Source organism: Chiloscyllium plagiosum, unplaced genomic scaffold, assembly GCF_037043375.1.
Source record: "Chiloscyllium plagiosum isolate Xiang-an unplaced genomic scaffold, Cpla_swu_hap1 HiC_scaffold_1, whole genome shotgun sequence".
NCBI classification, from domain to species: domain Eukaryota; kingdom Metazoa; phylum Chordata; class Chondrichthyes; order Orectolobiformes; family Hemiscylliidae; genus Chiloscyllium; species Chiloscyllium plagiosum.
Window position 1 is genome coordinate 34,605,904 of NW_028270139.1, and position 24,145 is coordinate 34,630,048.

General features: G+C 41.1%; 1 protein-coding gene across 2 annotated transcripts in view; it reads right to left on the reverse strand.

Annotated features, from left to right (window-relative positions):
* antxr2a (ANTXR cell adhesion molecule 2a) overlaps window positions 1–24,145 on the reverse strand; it is a 235,052-nt gene that overhangs the window by 83,318 nt on the left and 127,589 nt on the right. Inside the window, exons 12-16 of one of the 2 annotated variants that reach the window (XM_043696278.2) lie at window positions 20,708–20,803; window positions 12,992–13,033; window positions 11,054–11,149; window positions 7,273–7,440; window positions 3,737–3,817 (exon numbers count right to left, since the gene is read on the reverse strand). In XM_043696278.2, coding sequence (XP_043552213.1) covers window positions 3,737–3,817; window positions 7,273–7,440; window positions 11,054–11,149; window positions 12,992–13,033; window positions 20,708–20,803 — 483 coding nt within the window. Of the gene's footprint in view, window positions 1–3,682; window positions 3,818–7,272; window positions 7,441–11,053; window positions 11,150–12,991; window positions 13,034–20,707; window positions 20,804–24,145 lie in introns of those variants that run through there. The other variant, XM_087985795.1, reaches the window with a different exon arrangement.

Here is a 24,145-nt window from a genome sequence, read left to right on the forward strand (position 1 = left end):
TCCTTGGCAAAGGCAAATTCAGTAAAATAGATTGTCTCACATGCAATCCTAGCAGCAGGAAGAGAACCCCGGCTTTTAGCTGTAACAGAGAGATGAATAAGAGCTTCCACATCCAGCTTCAAGATCCCAGCAAATGCTGAAAGCTAAAACTAAAAACCCTGATTCTGTGAGACTTTGACGCCACCCGTTCAGACTGCTTCTGTTATTCCATCTTTAAGAACAAAACTGCAAGGCCTCATAAGCTGTTTACTGCAACTTGTTCAATACCGGTGTCTCAACTTTGCTTCAATATATAAACAAGACAAAATATACCACTTAAAACCATAGCATTGTTACAGTCATCTAGCCCCGAAAATATTTCAACTCCTTGCTTATTATGAATCTCACTACCTCTGCCTTAAATATTCAAAACTCTACTTACAATGAGGCAGAGTTCCAAAGATTCACAATCTCTTGTGAACAGAATTCTCATTATCTAGTCATCTTCTCCATCCTTACCGCAAAGGCATGTCAAGACCCCTTGTATGCTTCAATTAAGTCATTTTTTATTCTTCTAAACTCCAGCAGTCTAGCCTGTTCAATCTTTCCTCATAAGCCAAACCTCCCAATCCAAGTATTAATATACTAAACCTTCTGTGAAGTACCACCATTGCATTTTAATCCTTCCTTAAAAAAGGTTACGAATATTGTCCACAGTATTCCAAATATAGTCGTACCAGCGTCCCATATAAATTAACTATGACTCCATGCTTTTGTATTTAATTCCCCTCACAATAAATGATAACATTCTTTCAGCTTTCCTAAATACGTACTATAATACTTACAAATCTTTTTATGATTCAGGTAGGAGGATGCCCAGATCCATCTGCATCACAAAGCTCTGTAATCTCTCACCAGTTGGATAGTATGCTTCGTTTTTATTCTTGCAGCCAAAATGGCCAATTCCACACCCCACATTCTACTCCACTTGCCAGATTTTTGCCCACCTATATAATTCGAAAACCTCCTCATATCCTCTTCAAAACCTATGATCTGATCTATCTCTGTACCATCAGCAAATCTAGCAACCACACCTGTGTCCCTTTCTCTAATCATTACTATAAATTGTAAACTGAGCCTTGTGCCACAACACTCATTACAACTCACCATCTCGAGAAAGACCCATGTACGCCTACTTTCTGCTTCCTGTTGGTCAGCCAGTCTTTGATGCATGCCAATATGCTACCCTCAACAACATAACTTCTATTTTCCACAATCGACTTTCATGTGGTATCTTATCAAATGCTGTCTGGAAATCCAAGTAGAGTGCCTCCACATGACATATGCTACGTCCTCAAAGGACTCCAATAGATTGGTCAAACATGATTTTCTTTTCATTCTGCCTGATTACCTTAAATTTGTCTAAGTGCCCTGCCACAACTTCTTTAATAAGAGATTCTAAAACGTTCCCTATGCCTGAGGATAAGCTAACTGGTCTGCAGTTTTCTAATTTATGTCTCCCTCTCTTTTTGGATAAGTGAATTTGCTGAATGTCCAACAGGATCTTCCTTGAATCAAAAGTGTTTTGGAAATTAAAAAGGAAGCATCAACTATCTCACGAACCACTTCTTTTAAGACCGAATAATGAGGTTCACCAGGACCTGGGCATTTGTCAGCCTGCATCTCCAACAATTTACTCTCTAACACTTCTTCGGTGGTTGCAGTTTTTCTGATTTCCCCCCGCCTTTCCATTTCTTGATTGATTACTGTTTCTAGAATGTTAATTGTATCCTTGACAATGAAAACTGATGCAAAATACCTGTTCAATTGTTCTGACAGTTGTTATTTTTCATTTTTAATTCTCCACTTTCACTTTCCATCAGATTAATGCTCACTTTGTTAACATTTTCCCTTAATTATTTATAGAAACTCTTACTTATCTGCTTTCATATTTCTGCCCAGCTTTCTCGATTAACTCTAATTTTTCCGTGCTTATAAATTTCCGGTCTTTCTTTGTTATCTGTTCTATTCTGTCCATGTTTCTGTCCTGTCACCCATCTTTGTACAACTATAGGTTTTTTTTGTTTAATTTGATACTATCTTTAACAATTCTGGTTATCCAAGTATACTGGGTCCACCCCTTATAATGTTTCTTGCTCAATCTGTATATTTTGAAATAAACTATTGCATCTCTATTGACCTATATTTTATACTAAGTTGCCAATGAATTACATGGGTGACCGGTGTATCCCAAACTGCCTAATACTGTGTTGACAGAAGGTAGCTGAAATACCAGCAGGTGATAACCATAACACAGTTTGCCTTGACATTAAACCCCATAAGATTCATCCTGACTTCCACACATTTTAATTGGAGCTCCATGAACTGCAATAGAATCAGTCCATCCTTCTAGAGAGCCCTGAATAGCTTGAAATGGCTTCTACTAACAGGATTTTCAGGAAAACATCTCCTCACAAATTGTTCATTTGACTTGTTTATGTCTTCTATTCATGCAGTTTCAATTAAAACAAAGTTACAAATCACACAACACCTCCAGTACCTCCAAATAAACCTGTTGGACTACAATTTGATCACAGAATCATAGAGATGTACAGCACAGAAAAAAACCCATGCCCTCTAGTTCTGGACTCCGTGTGATTTTTAACTTTCTCCACCCCAGTCCAACACTGGCTCCTCCAAATCAATTAAAACATTTATATTTAAGATGTGATTTCAAACAACCTACTTACAAGCAAAGTGATTTGAATGAGCACAAGAAATCTAAAATGAATCACTGCTCTGCAGTTAATGTATAATTATAAGTTTTTTCTAAACATTTCTTATCTCCCACTTTTCCAACACATAACAGCAAAGATATTTCAAGGCATCTGCAACACAATAGAGCTGTTAGGAACACCAAAATAGGAATAGGCCATTTAGATCCTTGAACCTGTTCCATTATTCAATGAGACTATAATCCATATTTTGTCTCTTTAATGTATAAAAACCAATCAATCTTAATTTTAACATTTGCAATACTGCTCTCATATCAACTGCAGTTCCAAACTTCTACTATCCAGGTGAAAAAATGTTCTTCTTTATTTCACTCCTGAGAGGTTTGACTCAAAGCTGTGGATAACTCCCCTGATCCTAAACTCATGGTCAGCCAGTAGTAGTTTCTCACAAACAACCCTATCAGTTCTCCATTACATGTTGAAACCTTCAACTCATCATCTAAAATTTTTGAATTCCAATTCATAATTTAAGCCTTAGAGCCCCAGTAACATTCTTGTGAACCTATACTGCAATTCCTCGAAAGCCAGTGTTTGGTTTCTAAAGTAAAAACAGATATTGCTGGAGATACTCAGCCAGTCTGGCAGCATCTTTGGAGATAAAGCAGAATCAACATTTTGAGTTTAGAGACCCTTCATCAGATGCAAAGGTTTGATGGCCAGGACTGTTTACACTACAGATAAAAGTTGGCATTCCAATAGCCTTTTATTTTATGTACCTGTTAATGACATATTAATGACATGTACCTGGAACCCCAAGTCTCTTTGAATCTTCACTGCTTCTCCCTTTGCATCATGTTCTTTCTGCTTTGGTGCAAATGGATGAAATCACAGTTGCCCACATTTAAATCCCTTGGCCACGGTTCATTAACCACAGTCTTGCCCACTCACTGAAATAACATTTGCACATTCTTTCTAAATGAAATTTATTCAGACTTCAACCTCAGAAATGGTTTAAACAATACCTCATCACCAGACTGGGGTCGCATCAGGGATACTCGATCATACTGTCTCCGCAACAGTGCCCACAATGCATCAAGCCTTCCCTGCAATTTAAAAAGAAAACCCATTTAAGAGAACACTGAAAAGTATATAAGGTTTTGATTATCTTTGCCGCTTTGAAACAGAAGTTAGGAGTTAACGATCCCCTAGCTAAGAAGTTGGGAAGGGAAGGTTATAGAGAAGCCCAGCTGCCCCACAGTGATTTGATGTATAATTGGCCACGCACTGACCCAAGGTGGCAATTCCAACATACCCCGCCCAGGAAAGCAAGTCCCTCTCCGACAGATGCCACCAAATCAGAATGCAGGTAGCTCTGTCACCCTTCCAGACAGTGGTGTGAGGCTTTGGATTGAGCTTAGAGTTGGAATAGGGATTGTGAAGCCAAGGGAAAGCAAGGAAACCCTGGAGGGTGAGCTCTACGAGAAGCCTTAAAGGGTCTGTAAAGCAGCAACTCTCTTAGCCTTTCCCACCCCTCACACCAACTTGCAAACAAATCTGTCTGGAGAGGGTCACTCCGGCCGCCACATGCTGGGTGGACGAGGCCCTTGAGTTGGAACTAATTATCCACTTAAGCAGCTAAATTGGCCCACTGGCAAGTTAGAATACCAATGCCATCCTTGCCACTGGGATAAATGTGGTGGGACGGCAGTTATCTGTGCCTGCTCCCACATCCACCCCAGCATTCAATCTCTCCAGCAGAGTGAGTAAAATCTAACTAAAACACCACAGGCTTCCAATTTGTTCTAATACTCCTGTTTGTCCTCCTGATGCAGGTCATGAACCAGTCCTCAGCAGAGGCCTCACCTTCATTCCCCTACGCTCCCGGATTAATGAGTTCAACACGCGGCGTGACATCGAACAATTCTTCCGCCGCCTTCGCCTCCGTGCCTACTTCTTTAACCAAGACTCTCGCCCACCCTCTGACGACCCCTTCTCCCACCTCCAACACACCCCATCCACCTGGACACCCCGTGCTGGCCTCCTACCTGCCCTCGACTTCTTCATAGCCAACTGCCGCCGCGATATTAACTGCCACCTGAACTCCCACACCCCACTCACCCACTCCAACCTCTCACCCTCGGAACGCGCAGCCCTCCACTCACTCCGTTGCAACCCCAACCTCACTATCAAACCAGCAGACAAGGGAGGCGCGGTAGTAGTTTGGCGCACCGACCTCTACACCGCTGAGGCCAAACGCCAGCTCGCAGATACCTCCTCCTACTGCCCCCTTGACCATGACCCCACCCCCCACCACCAAACCATCATCTCCCAGACCGTCCATAACCTCATCACCTCGGGGGATCTCCCATCCACCGCCTCCAACCTCATAGTCCCACAACCCCGCACCTCCCGCTTCTACCTCCTGCCCAAAATCCACAAACCTGACTCCCCCGGCCGACCCATTGTCTCCGCCTGCTCCTGCCCCACCGAACTCATCTCCGCATACCTTGACACGGTCCTGTCCCCCTTAGTCCAAGAACTCCTACGTTCGGGACACCACCCATGCCCTCCACCTGCTCCATGATTTTCGCTTCCCCGGTCCCCAGCGCCTTATCTTCACCATGGACATCCAGTCCCTGTACACCTCCATCCCCCATCACGAAGGACTCAAAGCCCTCCGCTTCTTTCTTTCCCGCCGTACCGACCAGTATCCTTCCACTGACACCCTCCTTCGACTGACTGAACTGGTCCTCACCCTGAACAAGTTCTCTTTCCAATCCTCCCACTTCCTCCAAACCAAAGGAGTAGCCATAGGCACCCGCATGGGCCCCAGCTATGCCTGCCTCTTCGTAGGATATGTGGAACAATCCATCTTCCGCAACTACACTGGCACCACCCCCCCACCTTTTCCTCCGCTACATCGAGGATTGTATCAGCGCTGCCTCGTGCTCCCACGAGGAGGTTGAACAGTTCATCCACTTCACCAACACCTTCCACCCCGACCTCAAATTCACCTGGACAGTCTCAGATTCCTCCCTCCCCTTCCTCGACCTTTCTATTTCTATCTCAGGCGACCGAATCAACACGGACATCTACTACAAACCGACCGACTCCCACAGCTACCTGGACTACACCTCCTCCCATCCTGCCCCCTGTAAAAACGCCATCCCATTCTCCCAATTCCTTCGACTCCGCCGCATCTGCTCCCAGGAGGACCAGTTCCAAAAATGCACAACCCAGATGGCCTCCTTCTTCAAGGACCGCAATGTCCCCCCCCGACGTGGTCGACGATGCCCTCCCGCGCATCTCTTCCACTGCCCGCTCCTCCGCCCTTGAACCCCGCCCCTCCAACCGCCACCAGGACAGAACCCCACTGGTCCTCACCTACCACCCCACCAATCTCCGTGTACAGCGCATCATCCGCCGTCATTTCCGCTACCTCCAAACGGACCCCACCACCAAGGATATATTTCCCTCCCCTCCCCTATCAGCATTTCGTAAAGACCACTCCCTCCGTGACTCCCTCGTCAGATCCACACCCCCCACCAACCCAACCTCCACTCCCGGCACCTTCCCCTGCAACCGCAGGAGGTGCAAGACTTGCGCCCACACCTCCCCCCTCACCTCCCTCCAAGGCCCCAAAGGAAACTTCCATATCCGCCACAGATTCACCTGCACCTCCACACACATCATCTATTGCATCCTCTGCACCTGATGTGGCTTCCTCTATATTGGGGAGACAGGCCGGCTACTTGCGGAGCATTTCAGAGAACACCTCTGGGACACCCGGACCAACCAACCCAACCACCCTGTGGCTCAACATTTCAATTCCCCCTCCCACTCCACCAAGGATATGCAGGTCTTTGGACTCCTCCATCGTCAGACCACAACAAAACGACGGTTGGAGGAAGAACGCCTCATCTTCCGCCTAGGAACCCTCCAACCACAAGGGATCAACTCGGATTTCACCAGTTTCCTCATTTCCCCTCCCCCACCCTGTCTCAGTCAAATCCATCAAATTCAGCACCGCCTTCCTAACCTGCAATCTTCTTCCCGACCTCTCCGCCCCCACCCCAGTCTGACCTATCACCCTCACCTTGACCTCTTTCCACCTATCACATTTCCAACGCCCCTCCCCCAAGTCCCTCCTCCCTACCTTTTATCTTAGCCTGCTGGACAAACTTTCCTCATTCCTGAAGAAGGGCTTATGCCCGAAACGTCGATCCTCCTGTTCCCTGGATGCTGCCTGACCTGCTGCGCTTTTCCAGCAACACATTTCCAGCATGAATCGTATCAAGTAAACTGGTTCTCATTTTTTTTGTCATTCTCACTCTTTTTTATGTCTTGTCTTTCTTTTCACAAAGTCTTTCTCTGGGCAATATTAACAGTAAAGAAAATCATCAACATTTCTTAATACATAATCAAAATTGATGTCAATACACCTCTACCACCATACTGTTAAATCTTTAAGTAGTTTCATATGCATCATGGCGGCCCTGCTGAAACACAATGCTTTCTTATTGAATGGAATAAATCTCAGTAGGTGGTGATAAATTACCTTAATAGGATCATACCACTGTGGTCTAGGAGGACGATTAGAAGCTGGAGGTTTAGGTGGCTTTGGAGCCAGAGGTTCCTCTTCCATTTCTGGAACTTTTACAACAGCATTTTTGGCCTTTTCTAGCCTTGCCCCTTCATCAGTGGATCCTTTATCTCCCCACCGGACCTTACAGAAAAAAAAATGTTGTTTGAGGAAAAGTACACTGATATATTAGTCATGATCTAATGACAGATCCTGTTCAAAATGTTAATGCATTACATCCACAACCCATGGACTTAAAATAACTGGGAGAAAGTGAAGATTGCAGATGCTGGACACATTTATAGGAATGTATCTAACAGACTAGAAATACTAAGAAAGGAGAATATACTGAGATCCGCTATTCAGAGAGTTCTATAGTCTGTCTCCATTACAATAATACGTTGCTTTTCCTTTCTTCTTTTTTTTTCAAGTTCACAATGTCTCACCTTGTACTCCAAGTGACAACATTTTATTCATCCACATGAACTATTCTTTATATCCTCTTAACACCTTAATTTTGACCTATCATCAGCAAATCTCCGCCTCCCATTTTATCTAAGTTATAAATGTAGACCATAAATGGTTCAGGTCGCAATACTGACCTCTGTGGCACTCTGATTTCCACCTGTCAATACAAGAGTGATCTATTTATCCTGACTCTCCACCGCTTGTTAGATTAGATTAGATTACTTACAGTGTGGAAACAGGCCCTTCGGCCCAACAAGTCCACACCGACCTGCCGAAGTGCACCCACCCAGACCCATCCCCCTACACCTAACACTACGGGCAATTTAGCATGGCCAATTCACCTAACCTGCACATTTTTGGACTGTGGGAGGAAACCGGAGCACCCGGAGGAAACCCACACAGACATGGGGAGAATGTGCAAACTCCACACAGTCAATCGCTTGAGGCGGGAATTGAACCCGGGTCTCAGGCGCTGTGAGGCAGCAGTGCTAACCACTGTGCCACCGTGCCACGCAAATTCTCTATTCATGCTAATATGTTAACACCCAAGGTATGAGCTCACTCTTAATTTGTACAGTAACCTTTGATGTGGTTCCTTATCAAATGTCTTTCATAGATTTCTCTTTATCCATTTTGATTGTCACTTCCTCATAGAATTCTAATAAATGCGTCAAATGTGATTTTCCTTCCATGATCTGCTGGATTGTATTACAATTTTCTGAAAGTGCTGTTATTATCTCCTTCATAATGAATTTTCCCGAATGACAAATGTTAGGCTACCTAACCTATACTTTTCTGCTTTCTGTCTACATATCTTGAAAGAAGGTGTCTCATTTTCAATTTTCCAATCCATTAGGGCCTTTCCAGAATCTAGGGAATTTTTGAACTTCACAACTGACACATCTACTATTTCTTTGGCCACTTATTTTAATACCTTAGGATGCAGGCTATCAAGTCCAGGGCTTATTAGCCTTTAGTTCTCATACAATTTCCTGTTCCTTATCCCTTATGATAGTTTTAATTTCCTCTAACTTCATTTTTTGGGGTTTTTCATTGTAAAGACAGGACTTCATCAACATGTAGTCCAATTCCTTGTTTTTAATTTTCAAATCCTCAGTCGTATCCTTTAAAACAACCAATGCTCAATTTAGTTCCACTTTTTTGAAAAAATACTGTTGTATTTCACCACCGTAACTTGCATTATTTATTTCTAAATAAGTTTCTCTAATACTGTAATTTCTCTATCATTACTTTTCACCATTTTCCAAGACCTGTCCAATTTTCTGGTCAGCCAACTATCTTCGCAGTACTATTGGTTTGCTTCTTTGATTTGTTATGGTCTTTTATTTCCTTAGTTAGTTATGGACGGTGCAACCTTCTCATTGAGTCTTTCCATCTTAATGGAATATATCTTTACAGACAGGTATGAAATATTTCTTTAATTGCCTGCCACTGGTCGACTCCTGTCCCTTTTTAATCTACTTTCCCAAACACTTCAGATACTTTGGTTGTGAAGACATTAATCTTGTAGCCATAATTCTCACCCTCAACTGAATGTCATGATCACTATTACCGAGGTACTCCTTTATTATTCGATCATTAATTAACCTGATTCATTGCATAATATCAAGTAAAGACACCAATTTCCTTGCTCCTGTTCCTCTAGATCACAGAAAGGAAATTATGACGAAATATGATGCCCAAATATTAGATTGGCCAAAATAATTAATGATGAGGTTTTTCTCTTCAAAATCTTAACCATGTCACTGATGGTTTAACTTGGTATCAAGACTAGTGAAGACGTCCTCAAAGATCTCAAGAGCTGGAAATTCCCAGAACTAGGGGCAAAAGCCTAAGGATGCAGTAAGCCACTTAGCATTGAAATGAGAACTTGCTTCATCCAGAGAGTGGTAAAGCCTACAGATTTCTCTGCTACAGAAGCAGTTTAGACCAAAATATCAAATGTTTTCACAAAGAGTCAGATATAGTTCTTACGGCTAGAAGAAGAAAATATTACGTTGGATGATCAGCCATGATCAGAATGAATTATGAACAGGCTTGAAGGGCCTGCTCCTGCCCCTATTTTTCTGTGTTTCGATGTTTGACACCTGGTTATAAGAAAAATATTATATACAGAAATCGAAAAAAGATTTTTTTTTAAATCAAAATACAAGAGAATACATAAAAATAATTCTCAAATTAACACCATTAGAGCCAAACCATGTTTATTATTAGAAGTTTTTGATGACAGTTTACAGTACATTTCATGACTATTTTATTGCTCCCTAAAGATTAAGCTGTTGATTTCCACCTCTAAATTTGCAACTTTCTTTCTCAAATGGCAGTAAGTGCTAATTTAATTGATAAATTTAAATTGGAGCAAGATAAATTATAGTAAGCAAGCACATCAAAGGATATGGGCCCAAGGTATATGGAGTTAGGTCACAAATCAGCCATGACCTTACAGAATGGTGGAACAGACTTAAGGGGCTGAATGGCCCACTTCTGTCCCCCTATTCCTTTAGGAACCACAGGACTAAACTCATGATTTTCCTTACAAGGATGCAAGATTTATCATACAACATGTCACAGATTATTTAAGGATTTTCTTTAATCACCTTTACACACAAAGATGCTTTACACACCTCTGAAGTAGGTGAGACTTGAACCCAGGCCAGACGACCGAGAGGTAGGAACGCTACCACTGCACCACCTTATATACTGTACCTATCTATGCTATTTTCTGAAAACGATCTAATAGGCCATATTGATTAAGGTTGTCCAATCATAATCGACCAATAATAGTCCCTTCACTTTTAAAGGGTTACTATAGGTATTATAATCGAGCGCACCCCGTTAGATATTTTTGTTATTTTTTAAATGTTTATAATTTCACAAATCCATCACTTGAAATCCCAAAAAAAGGAACATGTATGTCTTATTCAGATGGAGTGGAATAGTATTAAGAACACATTTGTGAAAAGTGGAGCCCAAAACTAACACTATAGACTTCAAGACAAATCCTACAAGTTCTGAAAATGCACAAAAACATATTTACAGGGGATACTATCCTCAGCCATTTTGTTAAGCTGTAAAATATTGAGGTTTTGGGGATTTAAGGGATTCTGAATGGTGGAAGTTTCAGTCTAATGTGTCTCCATATGCACCAAGGCCTTCCCTGGGAATTTTGCCTCACTAATAGCAAGTTAAATATTCAGCTACATTCAGAGTTAAGTTTAATTTCTTCAACTCAATCAAACAGTAATGAGAAATTAATTTCATAATATACCTCCATTCTTTTGATGCCACCAACACCTCTACCGCCATAGTATGAAGCATCAACTGTTGGCCACTTCTTCTTTGGCACGGGGTCTGGGATAGGTTCCTGTATATTAAAAACATTCAGACAACAAAATGTTCTTAACTTGCAAAATAAGAGCGTACATGAATCTACGAACACGTGTCTTTGGCTTTACTAAACATCAACACAATTTTCTTTGTGATTGCATGAGAAGGTACAGCAAGATTAGAGAGATTTAAACAATCCTTAGATAAGCACATGGATGATTTTGGGATAGTGTAGGGGGATGAGCTGAGAATAGTTCACAGGTCGGCGCAACACCGAGGGCCGAAGGGCCTGTTCTGCGCTGTACTGTTCTATGTTCTAAGTGTGGAAGTGTAGGAATAATGGGAAGGAACAGTCCATGCGAATACTGATGGTGGAGGGGAGGGGAGGGGAAAATGGATTTGATGGTGATACCCTGCTGGGAGCGGCAGAAATGATGGAAGATGACCCTCTGAATGAGGAGACTCTTTGAGTGGAAAGTGAGGATAAGGAGGATCCTTTTTCTTCCCGTTCTGGGAAGAAAGGCAAACATTCAGCACAAAACCACAGGAAATGGGTCAGACCTGACTTAGAGTCTTGGCAATCAGAGTGGGGGAATTCTTGGCTGAAGAAAAAGGCAGACATGTCAGTGGCACTATATTGGAAGGTGGGCGACATCAGAGCTGATACGATCGAAATGGAGCAAGAGGGAGAATGGAATGGAGTTCTTGCAAAAGAAAACAGGGTATGAGGTGGTGTACTTTATGTAACGGTGATATGCTAGATACGTGAATGAAACTGTAACTGAATTAAGGATACGGGTTGAACAAAATGACCATACGCAGAATTACAGCAATGAAAAATTCATGGAACTAAAGACAGACAAATCCCTATAACAAAATGGTTTTAAAGAAATCAGGCAAGAACAGTGTAGATGCTCCAATTGTAACTTCATTCTAATCAGGAATGAGTAATTTAGATTAGAAAGCTGAACAAGTAATTTCACAATTTAAGGCAAGTAACAGGAAAACAAGGACATTAATCTAATATCCACTGTGGAGAGAAAGAAAGAGAGTGAGAGTGAGAGAGATTTAGCGTGAGAAAGAGAGAGAGAGAGAGTGAGAGAGAGAGAGAGAGATGGTTGGGATATACAGCTGGGTGTCTTCAGCATACATACGAACATTAACGCCATATTTTTGGATGATGTTGCTGAGGGGCTGCGCGCAGATGTTAAATAGAAGGGAGTCAAGAATCGAACGTGTCGGGTCACCAGAGAGAACAGAACCAGATGGGAGTGGTCCTACCCAGTTGGATGGCAAGCACTGGACAAAGATGCTACATCCCTGTGTCGAAAGGCTGCAGACTGATCCATATAGATGAGGAACAATGGGTTTATGTTGTTTTGTCACAGACATATAGCATGACATTTGTGACTTTAGCAAGAACAGTTTTAGTACTGAGGCAGGGTCAGAAACCTGATTGCAAGGTGACAAACATATACTTGGAGGAAAGATGGGCATGGAGTTTGGGTGTGCCAACACTCTCAAGGTGTACTTTCCCGCGGAAAGGGAAGTTAAAGATTGGGCATTAGTTTCCAAGCACAGAGTAGCTAAGAGATGGCTTACTGGGGAGAGGGGGGAATGGCAGCACATTTACGGAAGAGATGGACATCGTGCTCAATTTTACTTAATGACAGAAGGAAATCTAATGGCCCCTATGTTCTTGAGTTTTATCTTTATAATATTCGAACACATATCTGCTTTGGTCTTTGCACATATGAGGCTAACCAATAAGAGTTATTAGAAGACCTTCAGACCATAAGACTGGAAATGAATGTTACTTCTTTGGTATTTGCATTATTCTTTATCAACAACACTTTCACATAGTGGATCATTCACATACCTCCTTTGGAGGGGGGGGAGGAGGCGGAGGATCTTTTATGACCTGAAACCAAATAAAAAACAAAAATTATTTGTGGATCAGCAATGACACAAATGAAGGATTCCACTTCTGCTATTCGTTGCCAACTGCAGTGCCTTTTCCTTTTCATCTATGAGAGCCAACTGGTGTATATTTTCCTGTGACTATTAATTAATAAGACTTTGTGCAAGTTAGTACCCGGTCACTCATGTCAAATCAAAGAAACCTATTGACTTCAATATATCTATTTATGTGAAAATTAATTGAACAAGTGTTACTACTTCAGAAGGACCCTGTTCACAAGAACTTCAGCTGTTCGTTTAGGAGTGTCAGACGGACTACAGGTAACTCCTATGCAATAGTCATAATTTTTGAATATCTTTGACAGATATGGAATATATATGGAGAATCAGGACTTAGACTACACACCAGCCACAAGGACGATTGTGTCCTCAATTTGCAGGCCTACAAACTTCAAACCTATCAGTTTACATAATTCAGCTGAATAAGCTTTCCTGGAAATGTATAAAACTTGTAATGCTTATGAAGAAACTTTTAAATGTTTTCTGCTGTTCCCTTTTCTAAAATGTACCCTCTATGTTCACTACTATGCTTCACCTCCAATGCTCTTTTCCCTTTGAGGAACAATGGTCACTCCCAGGTCCACACTCATTGTTGATCCTCTGGGACCTTGGCCACGTTCACTTCCACTTTCACACTCACCTAGTTGGGAACTGCAGATACTCTCTTACTGAAAGCATTATACGTAGTCAATGCTTTCATTATGACTCTAATTGCGGTGCTACATCCCTGCCTGAACCATTTGGAGACCTTAATATCACTGACCACTATCACCCACTAACGTCACCCTTCTCGGCTACCTTTGCTTGATTCCACTGTTACAGATACAATCAAAGCCCAAGGATCTCCAGCAACCATTTCTTTTCAAATGAAACCTTAAAACATTCTCTTCACAACTTCTCTTTGCTCTTGTCCCTCTTCTCATCTCCATTAACTTCCTCATATGAAACCAAAATCAGCGTCTTCAGCTCACTCCACAAACTGAACAGAAAGCTAACAAAACCCCCGGTCCTGCTGGTTTCCATCAGGGGTTCCCACCTCTTGTTCATGATGGAGTTGCAAGCTTCTCCTCCTTTCAGGCTGCACCATGCAGTGAAGCTGAGGCCCAGGTCACCTCCTTCCCTAACCTTGCCCTGTTCACCCCCTCTGTCTGTCTTCTGGGCTTGGGCTCGTACACCCATCAGAACTCACCCCCCAACCCCTGAGCACTGCAGGCAACCTGTGCCATGACACCAACCATCCCAAAGTCCTCCACTGGCACTTCTGCAGCTTCTAGCCAGGTTCCATGAACTGGAACAACTCAGATGAAGAAATGGACTTTACATAAAATAATGAAATTTTAATGCAATATTCAAAAACATGTAATAAAACAGACAATGGTAGATGACACAAAGTTGGAAAATGTGAAGTTATTGGTTTTAAAAAAGGACAATTAGAAAAACTGAACATATTTTCAACAGTTGAAATGATTAAATGTTGCTGTTGATGTGAATTTGTGTTTCTTTATTGAAGACACGCAAAATGTTATCACAGCAGTTACAGCAAGCAATTATGAAAACAAATATTATATTAACTTTAATTGTAAGCGATGGGTTTACAAGAGTAAGAGATGTTGATGGTACAGAGTTTTGGTGAGATCATATCTGGAGTATTAAAAATAGGAATAGTGTTAAGGTCAGGCATGCATTGTGATCTTATTAAATGGTGAAGTATGTCAAGGGGTTTTATGGCATACTTCTGCTCCAAATAACTATTTTTGAAATGTTTTTATTTAGAAAAATAATGTCTCTTTCATTCCCAAGTTGAACGTCTGAACCCATATCTTCTCTCTCACAAAGACAACCATGTCCTCTACACCATTGCTTCTTTTCGGACTATCTCTGGATGAAATCTTCAGATGAGTCTTTGTCACTTCCAGGCTTGATTATTCCAGTAGTGCAATAAGTAGGTTTCCGTTCTCCACAGCTCATCCAAAACTCTCCTGTCTATATCATGTCCCTTCCTTGAACTTCCACATTCCCATTCTACTACCTTTCTTGACTTAAACTGGTTCACTCAACAAAGAGATTTAAAATCTTCCATCATTCTGTTTAAAGTCTCGCATGGCCTGTTTTCTTTTTCTAATTCTCTTGCCTCCTCCTCTCTGAAAATCTCCACTGCAACATTCTTTACGTGTCTGAATCAACTTATTCAATTTTCTGATTTTGTGCTCTAATCTCTCTACTTCTTCATGCTCTTACTTTAAGAATAATCCTGAGGAAGCAATGCGTTTAACTCAAAATATTAACTCAGTTTCTCCACAAAGGCTGACAGGCGTGATGAGTATTTATATTTTAATTTTCTGTTGTCATGCAGTACTGACTGGTATAAATGATGGGATAAAGAAAACTGAAGTTGAGTATCAGGCTGTGGTGACAGTGAAGGAAGCTCTGTTACTAAAAGTGTTTGAAGTTGGAAAGGAAGAAGGGTTGGGTAGACTGCTAGCGCTCAAAGTTGACAAGGCACTAGAACTGGACGATATGTATCCAAGGACAATGAAAGAAATAGTGCAAACTTCAGGGCCATAATCTTTCAGTACTCCCTGAACTCAAGGGAGGTGCCAGAAGACTGGAGAATTACAAACATCAGTTTAACTTCAGGGGTCGAACGAATTAGTCAATGTGGTAGGACAGTAGAGAGAATTGTTAATATAACATGATGTTGTGGGTTTTACTAATAGGAAGACGACAGGGTTATTCGGCACCTCAAGCCTGTTCCACCATTCAATGAGATCATGACTGATTTGCAGCCGAACTCCATTTACCTGCCTTTGGCCCACAGCTCTCAATACTTTTTGCTTAACAAAAAAAAAGATCTATTTCAGATTTAAGATTAACGACCGGTCTAGTATCACTGTCATTTGTGAAGAGAGTTCCAAACATTTATCACCCTGCATAAGTAGAAATGCTTCCTAACATCTCTCCTGAACAGTCGGGCCCTAAATCCCAGACAATGCCACCTAATTCGAGAATCCCCAACCACTGGAAATAGTTTAGCTTTATCGACCCGGTCTTTTCTTGTTAATATCTTGAAGGCTCCAAATCAGATCACCCCTTAACCTTCTAAATTCTAGAGAAAGCATAACCTCACAACGTAACTCCTGAAGTCTGGATAACATGCTTATAAATTTACATTGTAATCCTTGCAAAGCTAATATATTTTTCCTAAGGTGTGGTGCTCAGATCTATTCTCAGTACTCCAAGTGGGGTCTAACTAGAGTTTTGCATAACGGCAGTATAACTTCTGCACCCTTACACTTCAGTCCTCTGGATATAAAGGCCAGCAGTCCATTAGCTTTCTTAATTATTTTCTGTGCCTGTTTGTGGCGTTTTAAAAATCTATGTATCTGAATAATAGAGGCAAAGAAGATATACTGTTCTATACGAGAGAGGAGGCAGTGACCTAGTGGTATTATTACTGGACTGTTAATCCAGAGATCCAGGTAACGTTCTGGGGAACCATGTTTGAATCTTGTCACAGCAGATGGCTGATTTGAATTCAAATTTTTAAAATCTGGAATTAAGAATCTAGTGATGACCATGAATCCATTGTCAACTGTCCGGAAAACCCCATTTGGTTCATGTATGTCCTTTAGGAAAGGAAACTGCTATACTTACCTGGTCCGGACTACATGGAATTCCAGACACCCAGCAATGTGGCTGACTCATAACAGGCCTCTGGATAATAAGTGTTGGGCAATAACTCATCCCGTGAACAAATTTAAAGAAAAGGAAAACAAATCAATACGTGGGGTATTGAGTTCTGGGCACCGCCACATTGGGAAGATTAGAACACATGATCAGTTTTGAGGATAAGTTTCAGAGATTCCGATGTAGGATGTGAGTATTGCTGGCTAGGCCAGTATTTATTGCCCATTCCTAATTGCCCAGAGAGGGATTTAAGAGTTAACCATATTGCTGTGGGTCTGGAGTCACGGTTAGGCCGGCTTGGGTAAGCACAGAGTTTCTTTTCCTAAAGGACATTAGGACTGTTATCCTCACAGAGAAGAGGCGACGAGGAGATTTGTTAGAAGTTTTCAAAATCAAGACTGGTCTGGGCAGAATAGACAGCGAGAAATTGCTCCCACTCATAAAAGTTTTGAGAACAAGAGGGCACAAATTTCAAGTGACTTGCAAAAGTACTTAATGTGATCTAAAGAAAATCCTTTCCAGTTACAAGTGGTTTGGGTTGAAGTGTACTGCTTGAATAGTGTGATGGAGGCAGGTTCAGTTGAAAGGGCATTCGAGATTATTTGAATAGAAACAAGATGCAAGCTACAGGAAGAAGGCAGGAGAATGGCACTAAGTCATAATGCTTATTTGAAGCGCCATGACACTTCCTGCAACTCTGTGATTCTGTGAATACCTCAGAATCCACTTTGCAGCAAGCTGTTTTTGGATCTACATGTTAAATGCAATAGTGATTATAATCATCTTTCCTCTTAAGATGTGCTAAGTTTCACTCGATACATTATGTTTTGTGCTCTGACAGACAGGAAGCTCTGCTGTACAGAAGCTTTGATTAAAAAAATGAATTCATTGCAGTGAATTCACTTAAACAGAAAATAAATCTTTTTAAAAATCTGCATAAAGCTTTTATTTTTCATTTCAATGCCCGTATGCTAGGAGGTAAGTCTTGCACAAGAAATAAATCTCTGGGCAAAATACAATCACAGGACTGAATCTTCCCTCCAGGGAAAGATTATTCCCACAGCCTGAACCCATCCCAAGGTACATCAGTCACTCTGGGATTTTCATGAAGGCACATCCTTCATTGACATGGAGACAGGTTCCTTGTCCAATGAAGTGTGGCAGTCAGATTCTTAAAGGACAACCTATCAGAAGCCTTCCAACTTGACAGGCCCCAGCAAGTTGTTGCAGAGGGTGATTATAAGCCTCACTGGAGCTCTGGCAACTAGCTTGCCTATGGCCAATCTGCTCCTTCCTATGTCAGAAATTCCCAGGCAAACTCCTTTCAATAAATTTACTACTATTCCTAATAAGCCGAATTGGCTGTCCATCCCATAGTCCAGGCTTACAGTCTGAACCGACCTTGGTAAAAGTAGCCTGTGCCAAGCACAGGCTTGAAAAACTAGCAAACTGCTTTTGGTCTGTTTCCAACTTGGATGGGACCAGAATATTCTGCCATGGAATGGTTACAGTACAAAGAAAGCTATTCAACCTGCTGAGTCCATGCTGACTCCCTGTAAGAGTTATTTGATAATCCCAACCTCCTGAACAGAATCAAGAGTCTTTGGATATCCATACATGCAGATCAACTACATTCCCTTATCACCTATCTCAGAGTTTCTTTGTAAGATTATCAACTTAGTTTAAATGCAATTTTAACAAATCCATGCTGGCTTTCCTAAATTAGTCTATACTTGTCCAATATATTCATGAAGGCACATCCTTCATCGACATGGAGACAGGTTCCTTGTCCAATGAAGTGTGGCAGTCAGATTCTTAAAGGAGAACCGATCAGAAGATTCACATCTGCTTACCTTCAGTGGTTGAATGAAGTAGTTAATGTGGCAAAACAGTAGAAAGTATTATTAATAAAAACATAATGTTGTGGGTTTTACTAATAGGAAGAAGAGTGGGCTATTCAACGCCTCAAGCCTGTTCCGCCATTCAACGAGATCATGACTGATTTGCAGCCTAATTCCATTTATCTGCCTTTGGCCCACAGAGCTCAATACTTTTGCTTAACAAAAAAAACGATCTATTTCAGATTTAAGATTAACGGTCATACACATCTTTCATCTTGCTGTTTCTCTCAGTGTCTTATGGATTGCAGTCTGTGTTTGCTCTATCTTTCACCCTTGTGGGAATTAACCTGGACTGCACCACAATCACCACATCTTAAAGGTACAGTCTTGCCTTTTAATCTTTCATTCAAATTTACCTTGATAGTTTCTCAGCCACCAAAAATTGGCCCTCTTCAAATTAATTTTTTAACTCTTGACGGACCTTAGTCCATTTCTATGGCGATCTTAAATCTTACAGCACTATGTTCACAAATACTCCTTTAGATATTTTATCCACTTGAATGCTTTGACTCAGATACAGCAATACCACTTTCCTGATCAGTCAATAAATATGCTTGTCGACAAAATTCTCCTGAATGGATCTTGGAAAAATCTTCTTATTCTCTATCATTATTATTATCCCAGGCTATATTGGAACAACTAAACATGCCCATTATCACTTGTCTATAGTTTTTCCATCTCTTGCAGTTACTTTGCAAATTTGCTCTTCTTTGTTTAATCATCACTCCACCCCAAAGAATAGAAGGTTTTTAGAACAACCATCATATTATGACATAGAGTAGGCCATTCATCACATTGTAGTGATCCTTTAAAAATGCTGTTGAATTACAAAGAATTGACAGGATTGCTGTTAGCGATTCACCCTATTGAATTATGCAGCCATCCTCTCATCGCTTCATTAACCCTCTCACCATAGATTTCCCTTCCTTTTTTCCTCACGTACTGATCTCTGAGCCCTATGAATGCATCGGTATTATTCAATGATATAATGATGCAATAAATCATCCCACTACACTGCTTTTTCTGCTTGCCCTTGCATTGCTTTCTCTCTTTTCCAAATGCCGATCCAACTCTCTTTTGAAAGTTACTGCTGAAACTGCTTCTTTCCCTCCTTCAGTACGGCGTTTTAAAGATTAAATGCCTTGATTAAAATTCAACGGGCTCTGGCTGAGAATTTCTTTATGTTACACATTGGTAAACTGACTCAATTCTTTTACATCTGAATAAGTATGAAGTTGTGCATCGCCATTCTTTTCTGGCATTTAAATTTCCAGGGCAGTTCCCAAGCTAACTTCTATCCATTATGGAGATTAAGCATAAAACAACAGAATCTGAAGCAAAGTAGAGGAAGGGAACTGCAGCGTATTAGATATTGAATCTATTAAATACTTGCAGAAGAATAACATTCTATCAACAATGAAGTGGAATTGTGCGCAGTTCAGAATTGGTTTTGACTACAACTGGTACGAGTATGAAGCTAGCACAAGAGTTACACCATCCGTTTTGCTGAACTTTTTCAGCTTTGATTCATCTGTTTTGCTTTTATTCATTCACAGGCTGAGGACATCACTGGCTCGGCCAGCATTCATTGCCTACCCTGAATACCCAGAGGGCAGTTAAGAGTCAACCACATTGCTGTGGGTCTGGAGTCACATGTAGGCCAGACCAGGGAAGGATGGCAGTTTCCTTCCCTAAAGGACATTAGTGAACCAGATGCAGTTTTCCAATAATCAACAATGATCATCATTAGACTCTTCATACAGATTATTTAAAAGTATCATTATTATTTTATTATCTGCCATGGTGGAATTTCAGCATGGGTCCCCAAAACATGACCTGGGTCTCTGGATTAACTGTTCAGCAAAAACACCACTAGGCAATCACCTCCCTCTGTATGCATCATATATAAAAAGCTAGTGTAGATTGGATGCTCAATTCAATCCACTTTACACTTTTGAGTACTCAGTGAAAGTCAAATGAGTTCTAAAATTTACACAACATCCCAAAGTGAATTTACTGATACTCACCACCATGCAACATAGAGGCCAGAACCACCATAGCAATGCTAGTCCAATTAGCAGAAGAATGGTGAATATAGCAATGATTACAGCTGTCCCATCGGACTGAAAAGGAAGCAGAAGTTAGTAGGTTTCATTTTAATGCAATTTAAGCATCACATACATTGCAAATATGCTTGTTGCATTGAATTTAAATCCAGATCACTTTAAGTTGTCAAGTTATTGCAGGGAAAAAAACCCAGAAGAACTTGACTGAAAAGAAATGATTCCTAAAATGGTGCTACAGACTTAACATTTAGAAAAGCAAACTTGAGAAAGAATGAAAAATGCAAAGAGTGAGGAAAGAACAGGGGGCCTTTTATAAAAATCACAATGGTTATGGTGAGTTTGCTACAATTATTTTTTTCCCCAATGCTTCAGTGAAACAGAACTTCCTGTGTCAGAGCACAAAATAGAACACGCTGAACGAAACTTCTCTCACCTTTGGAGGAAAGATGATTATAGTCGCTACAACAATTAGCAGTTAGGTGCAGACAGCTTTCTGCGAGAATGGTTTCTGAGACAGTCACAAAGTCATAGAAGTGTTTATGGGGCAAAAGGAAGCCATTTGGTCCACCATTTCTGCACAGTCTCTCTTTGTATTTTAATGTAGTGCCAATCTCCTGCCTTTTCCCCGTAATTCTGATTAGTGTTTCTATCCAAAAAAAAATCCAAAGCCACACTGAAGGCAGTGAATTCCACACCCTAACTGCTTGCTGCAAGAGATAAAAAATTCTCACTTTGCAGTTACTTCTCTTGCACAACAATTTAAAATCAAGGAGAATGGCTGGGAAAGAAAGACTTGCATTTAAATAACATCTAAGCCAATGAAGTGCTTCTGAAAATGTAGTAATATTTTCATCGAGGAAACACAACTGCCTGAATGCAGAAATGTCTTCACAGTGTCCAAGTTAGCAAACAAAAAAACCCCAACGAACTGCAGGGGTTGGAAATCAGAAGAAACAATAACAGAAATTGCCGGAAAAACTCAGTGAGTCTGGCAGCATCAGCTCTGAAGAAGGGGCACTGGACCCGAAATGTTAACTCTGCTTTCTCTCCATGGATGCTGAAGACCTACCGTGTTTTTCCAGCAACTTCTGTTTTTGTTTCCAAGTTAGCAGGCACCTGTAGCTAATGAGGCCCAAAAGCTGTGAAGTGCATGTCAACCAAGTTAGCTGTTCCTGGCAAGCTTCGTCTTTACATTTGTCTGTCATGTCTTAAACCTTTACCCTTCAGTCTTGGTAAAGAATGCAAATGAATGGAGGTGCTTTTCAATATAAGCAGCTTCAGTCAAACCTTCAAGCAAACTACAATGTGTCTCTTGTCAATGGACAAACTATTCTTTTGCAAACTATTACAATGGATGTTCCTTTTTTAGTGAAAATTCTGACAGAAATTTGACTATAAATCAGTTAAAATTCATTGGAAATACTGTTACGTACTCTTTTGAAAGGAAAATACAGTCAATGTCCAGTACAGTGGTGAAGGGTACATTGTGAATTTGGATACAAGACAGAGATCTCAAATTGTTGAAAAAATGTGAAGAAGAAGACATTTAATTGAAAGACATAACGTGTGCCATGATCATGAGATTAATGAGGTGTTATAAACCCATCTAGCCATTATCACCTCATCTCAGCAGTATTCATGGTAATTATCACAAAATTAATGATAATTAGCCTCAGATGTTTGTACAAACACATCTGGATAAGGAAAGTTGTTCTGCAGAATTGAAATGATGGGTAAGAGTGATGTGTTACAAGATTGATGTAAAGTTGGGATGAATACGAATGATGTGGCAATTGCAAGCCAAGATCTGACATGACTCTGGTGTATAAGACTCTGTAAGAATGACTCAAGGACAAGAGCAAGCTGAGGTTGTTTACATGCATTCTCAGTGACACTGAAGAAATAGCTGGAAAGACAGTGAATGCGATCAGTGATCCCAAACTAGATTCAAATGGGGAGAAGTGGCTTGTAAGATAGCAGGCAGAAAGAACACCCATGACAGGACCAGTTGTGAGGAGATGGGAGAAAAATTCAATCGACTGAATGGACAGAGTTTCTGGCTAGTAATGGCTGGCCCAACAGATTCGAGAGGTGACGTGAGATCCAACAATTCAAGATGTCTGCAGAGATAACGTCTACAGATGAAGCTGCAGCTAATACCTATGCCCTGGCATGAAAGCTTGCTTGGAGGAAGTGAATAACATACCTGAGATAGAACTGTTTTGTACGATTTGGCCTGATCCCACCCCTGGCAGCCAAATCTTGAGGATTTAAGCAACACAGGTATCGAGTGATCCTCCTGTCAGCCTATAAGGCGGCAGTAAACCACAAGCTAATTCTGTTGGCGACTGAGAGGTCCAGGAAACCTGGACTTGATCTTATGAGTAAGAACTTCCTATCAAAGACTGTAGAAGAGCAATAACAAGGCATGGACGGTAAGGGTGATATTCAAGGGCTTGTTTTACCAAATGTTTTCTGGATCAGGAGGCACTGAGTTCAAAAAAGATGCAGGTGGAAAACTGTCCATCTAATCCCCCCCCCCCCCCCACAACCAGTCCTGAGATCCTGAGGACAAGTGGTGAAAACATAGAGGTCCAATCGGGCAAAGGAATACCACTCATAAAATCCAGCCTCTCGACTAAGGCATCATGAATTTCAAGGAGAATTTCAGAGCAGATAGCTTCTCCAGGAAAGTGCATCACTCCCCAAATTTACCACTTACAATCATTTGAACCTTTTTACATTGAAGGATATAATGCACCTTGTCAAAACAAGCTGGAAGTCAAGAGCCAAACCCTTCTCAGCTCCAAACAAGGACGGTGAGGAAGAGGTTGATGAAGAATTTCTTGGCTTTGGTGAAACAGAGGTGGAGGTCCCTGCAGCTAACCTTCAGGACCAGTTGGGTAAACAGCTCACACTCCTGAATGGGTCATCAGTGTGGAATGAGATGGAAGTAGCACTGCTCACAGATGAGGAACTCCCACATCAAACACAGAGAATGAGAAAATGGGTCTGAGCTAGAGCCCAAAGAGAACATGGGTACAGTGTTGTGACTTTGCTTTCCAACTGCCTGGCCTAGTTGGCAGCCCCCAGAACACTACAAAACTCATTCAGATACCCAACCCAGGGAAATAATACAAGCTGACATCAAGAAGGAAAAATAACACATGATCAGGTATAGAAAAAATTAACTTACATTTTAAATATGAATTGAAACTGGAATACAGTGTAATGTATTGTTCATTTTTAGATAATTTATTAGAAATAATGTATGAGTTTAACTATCATTTTAAGTTATAGGTGTATTTTAGAGATAAATTAAACTATATTTTAAATATTGTAGTCAATTATTATTTTAAAACAAAACTCATGTTTTTTTTTACTAAAAACCGAAAGAAC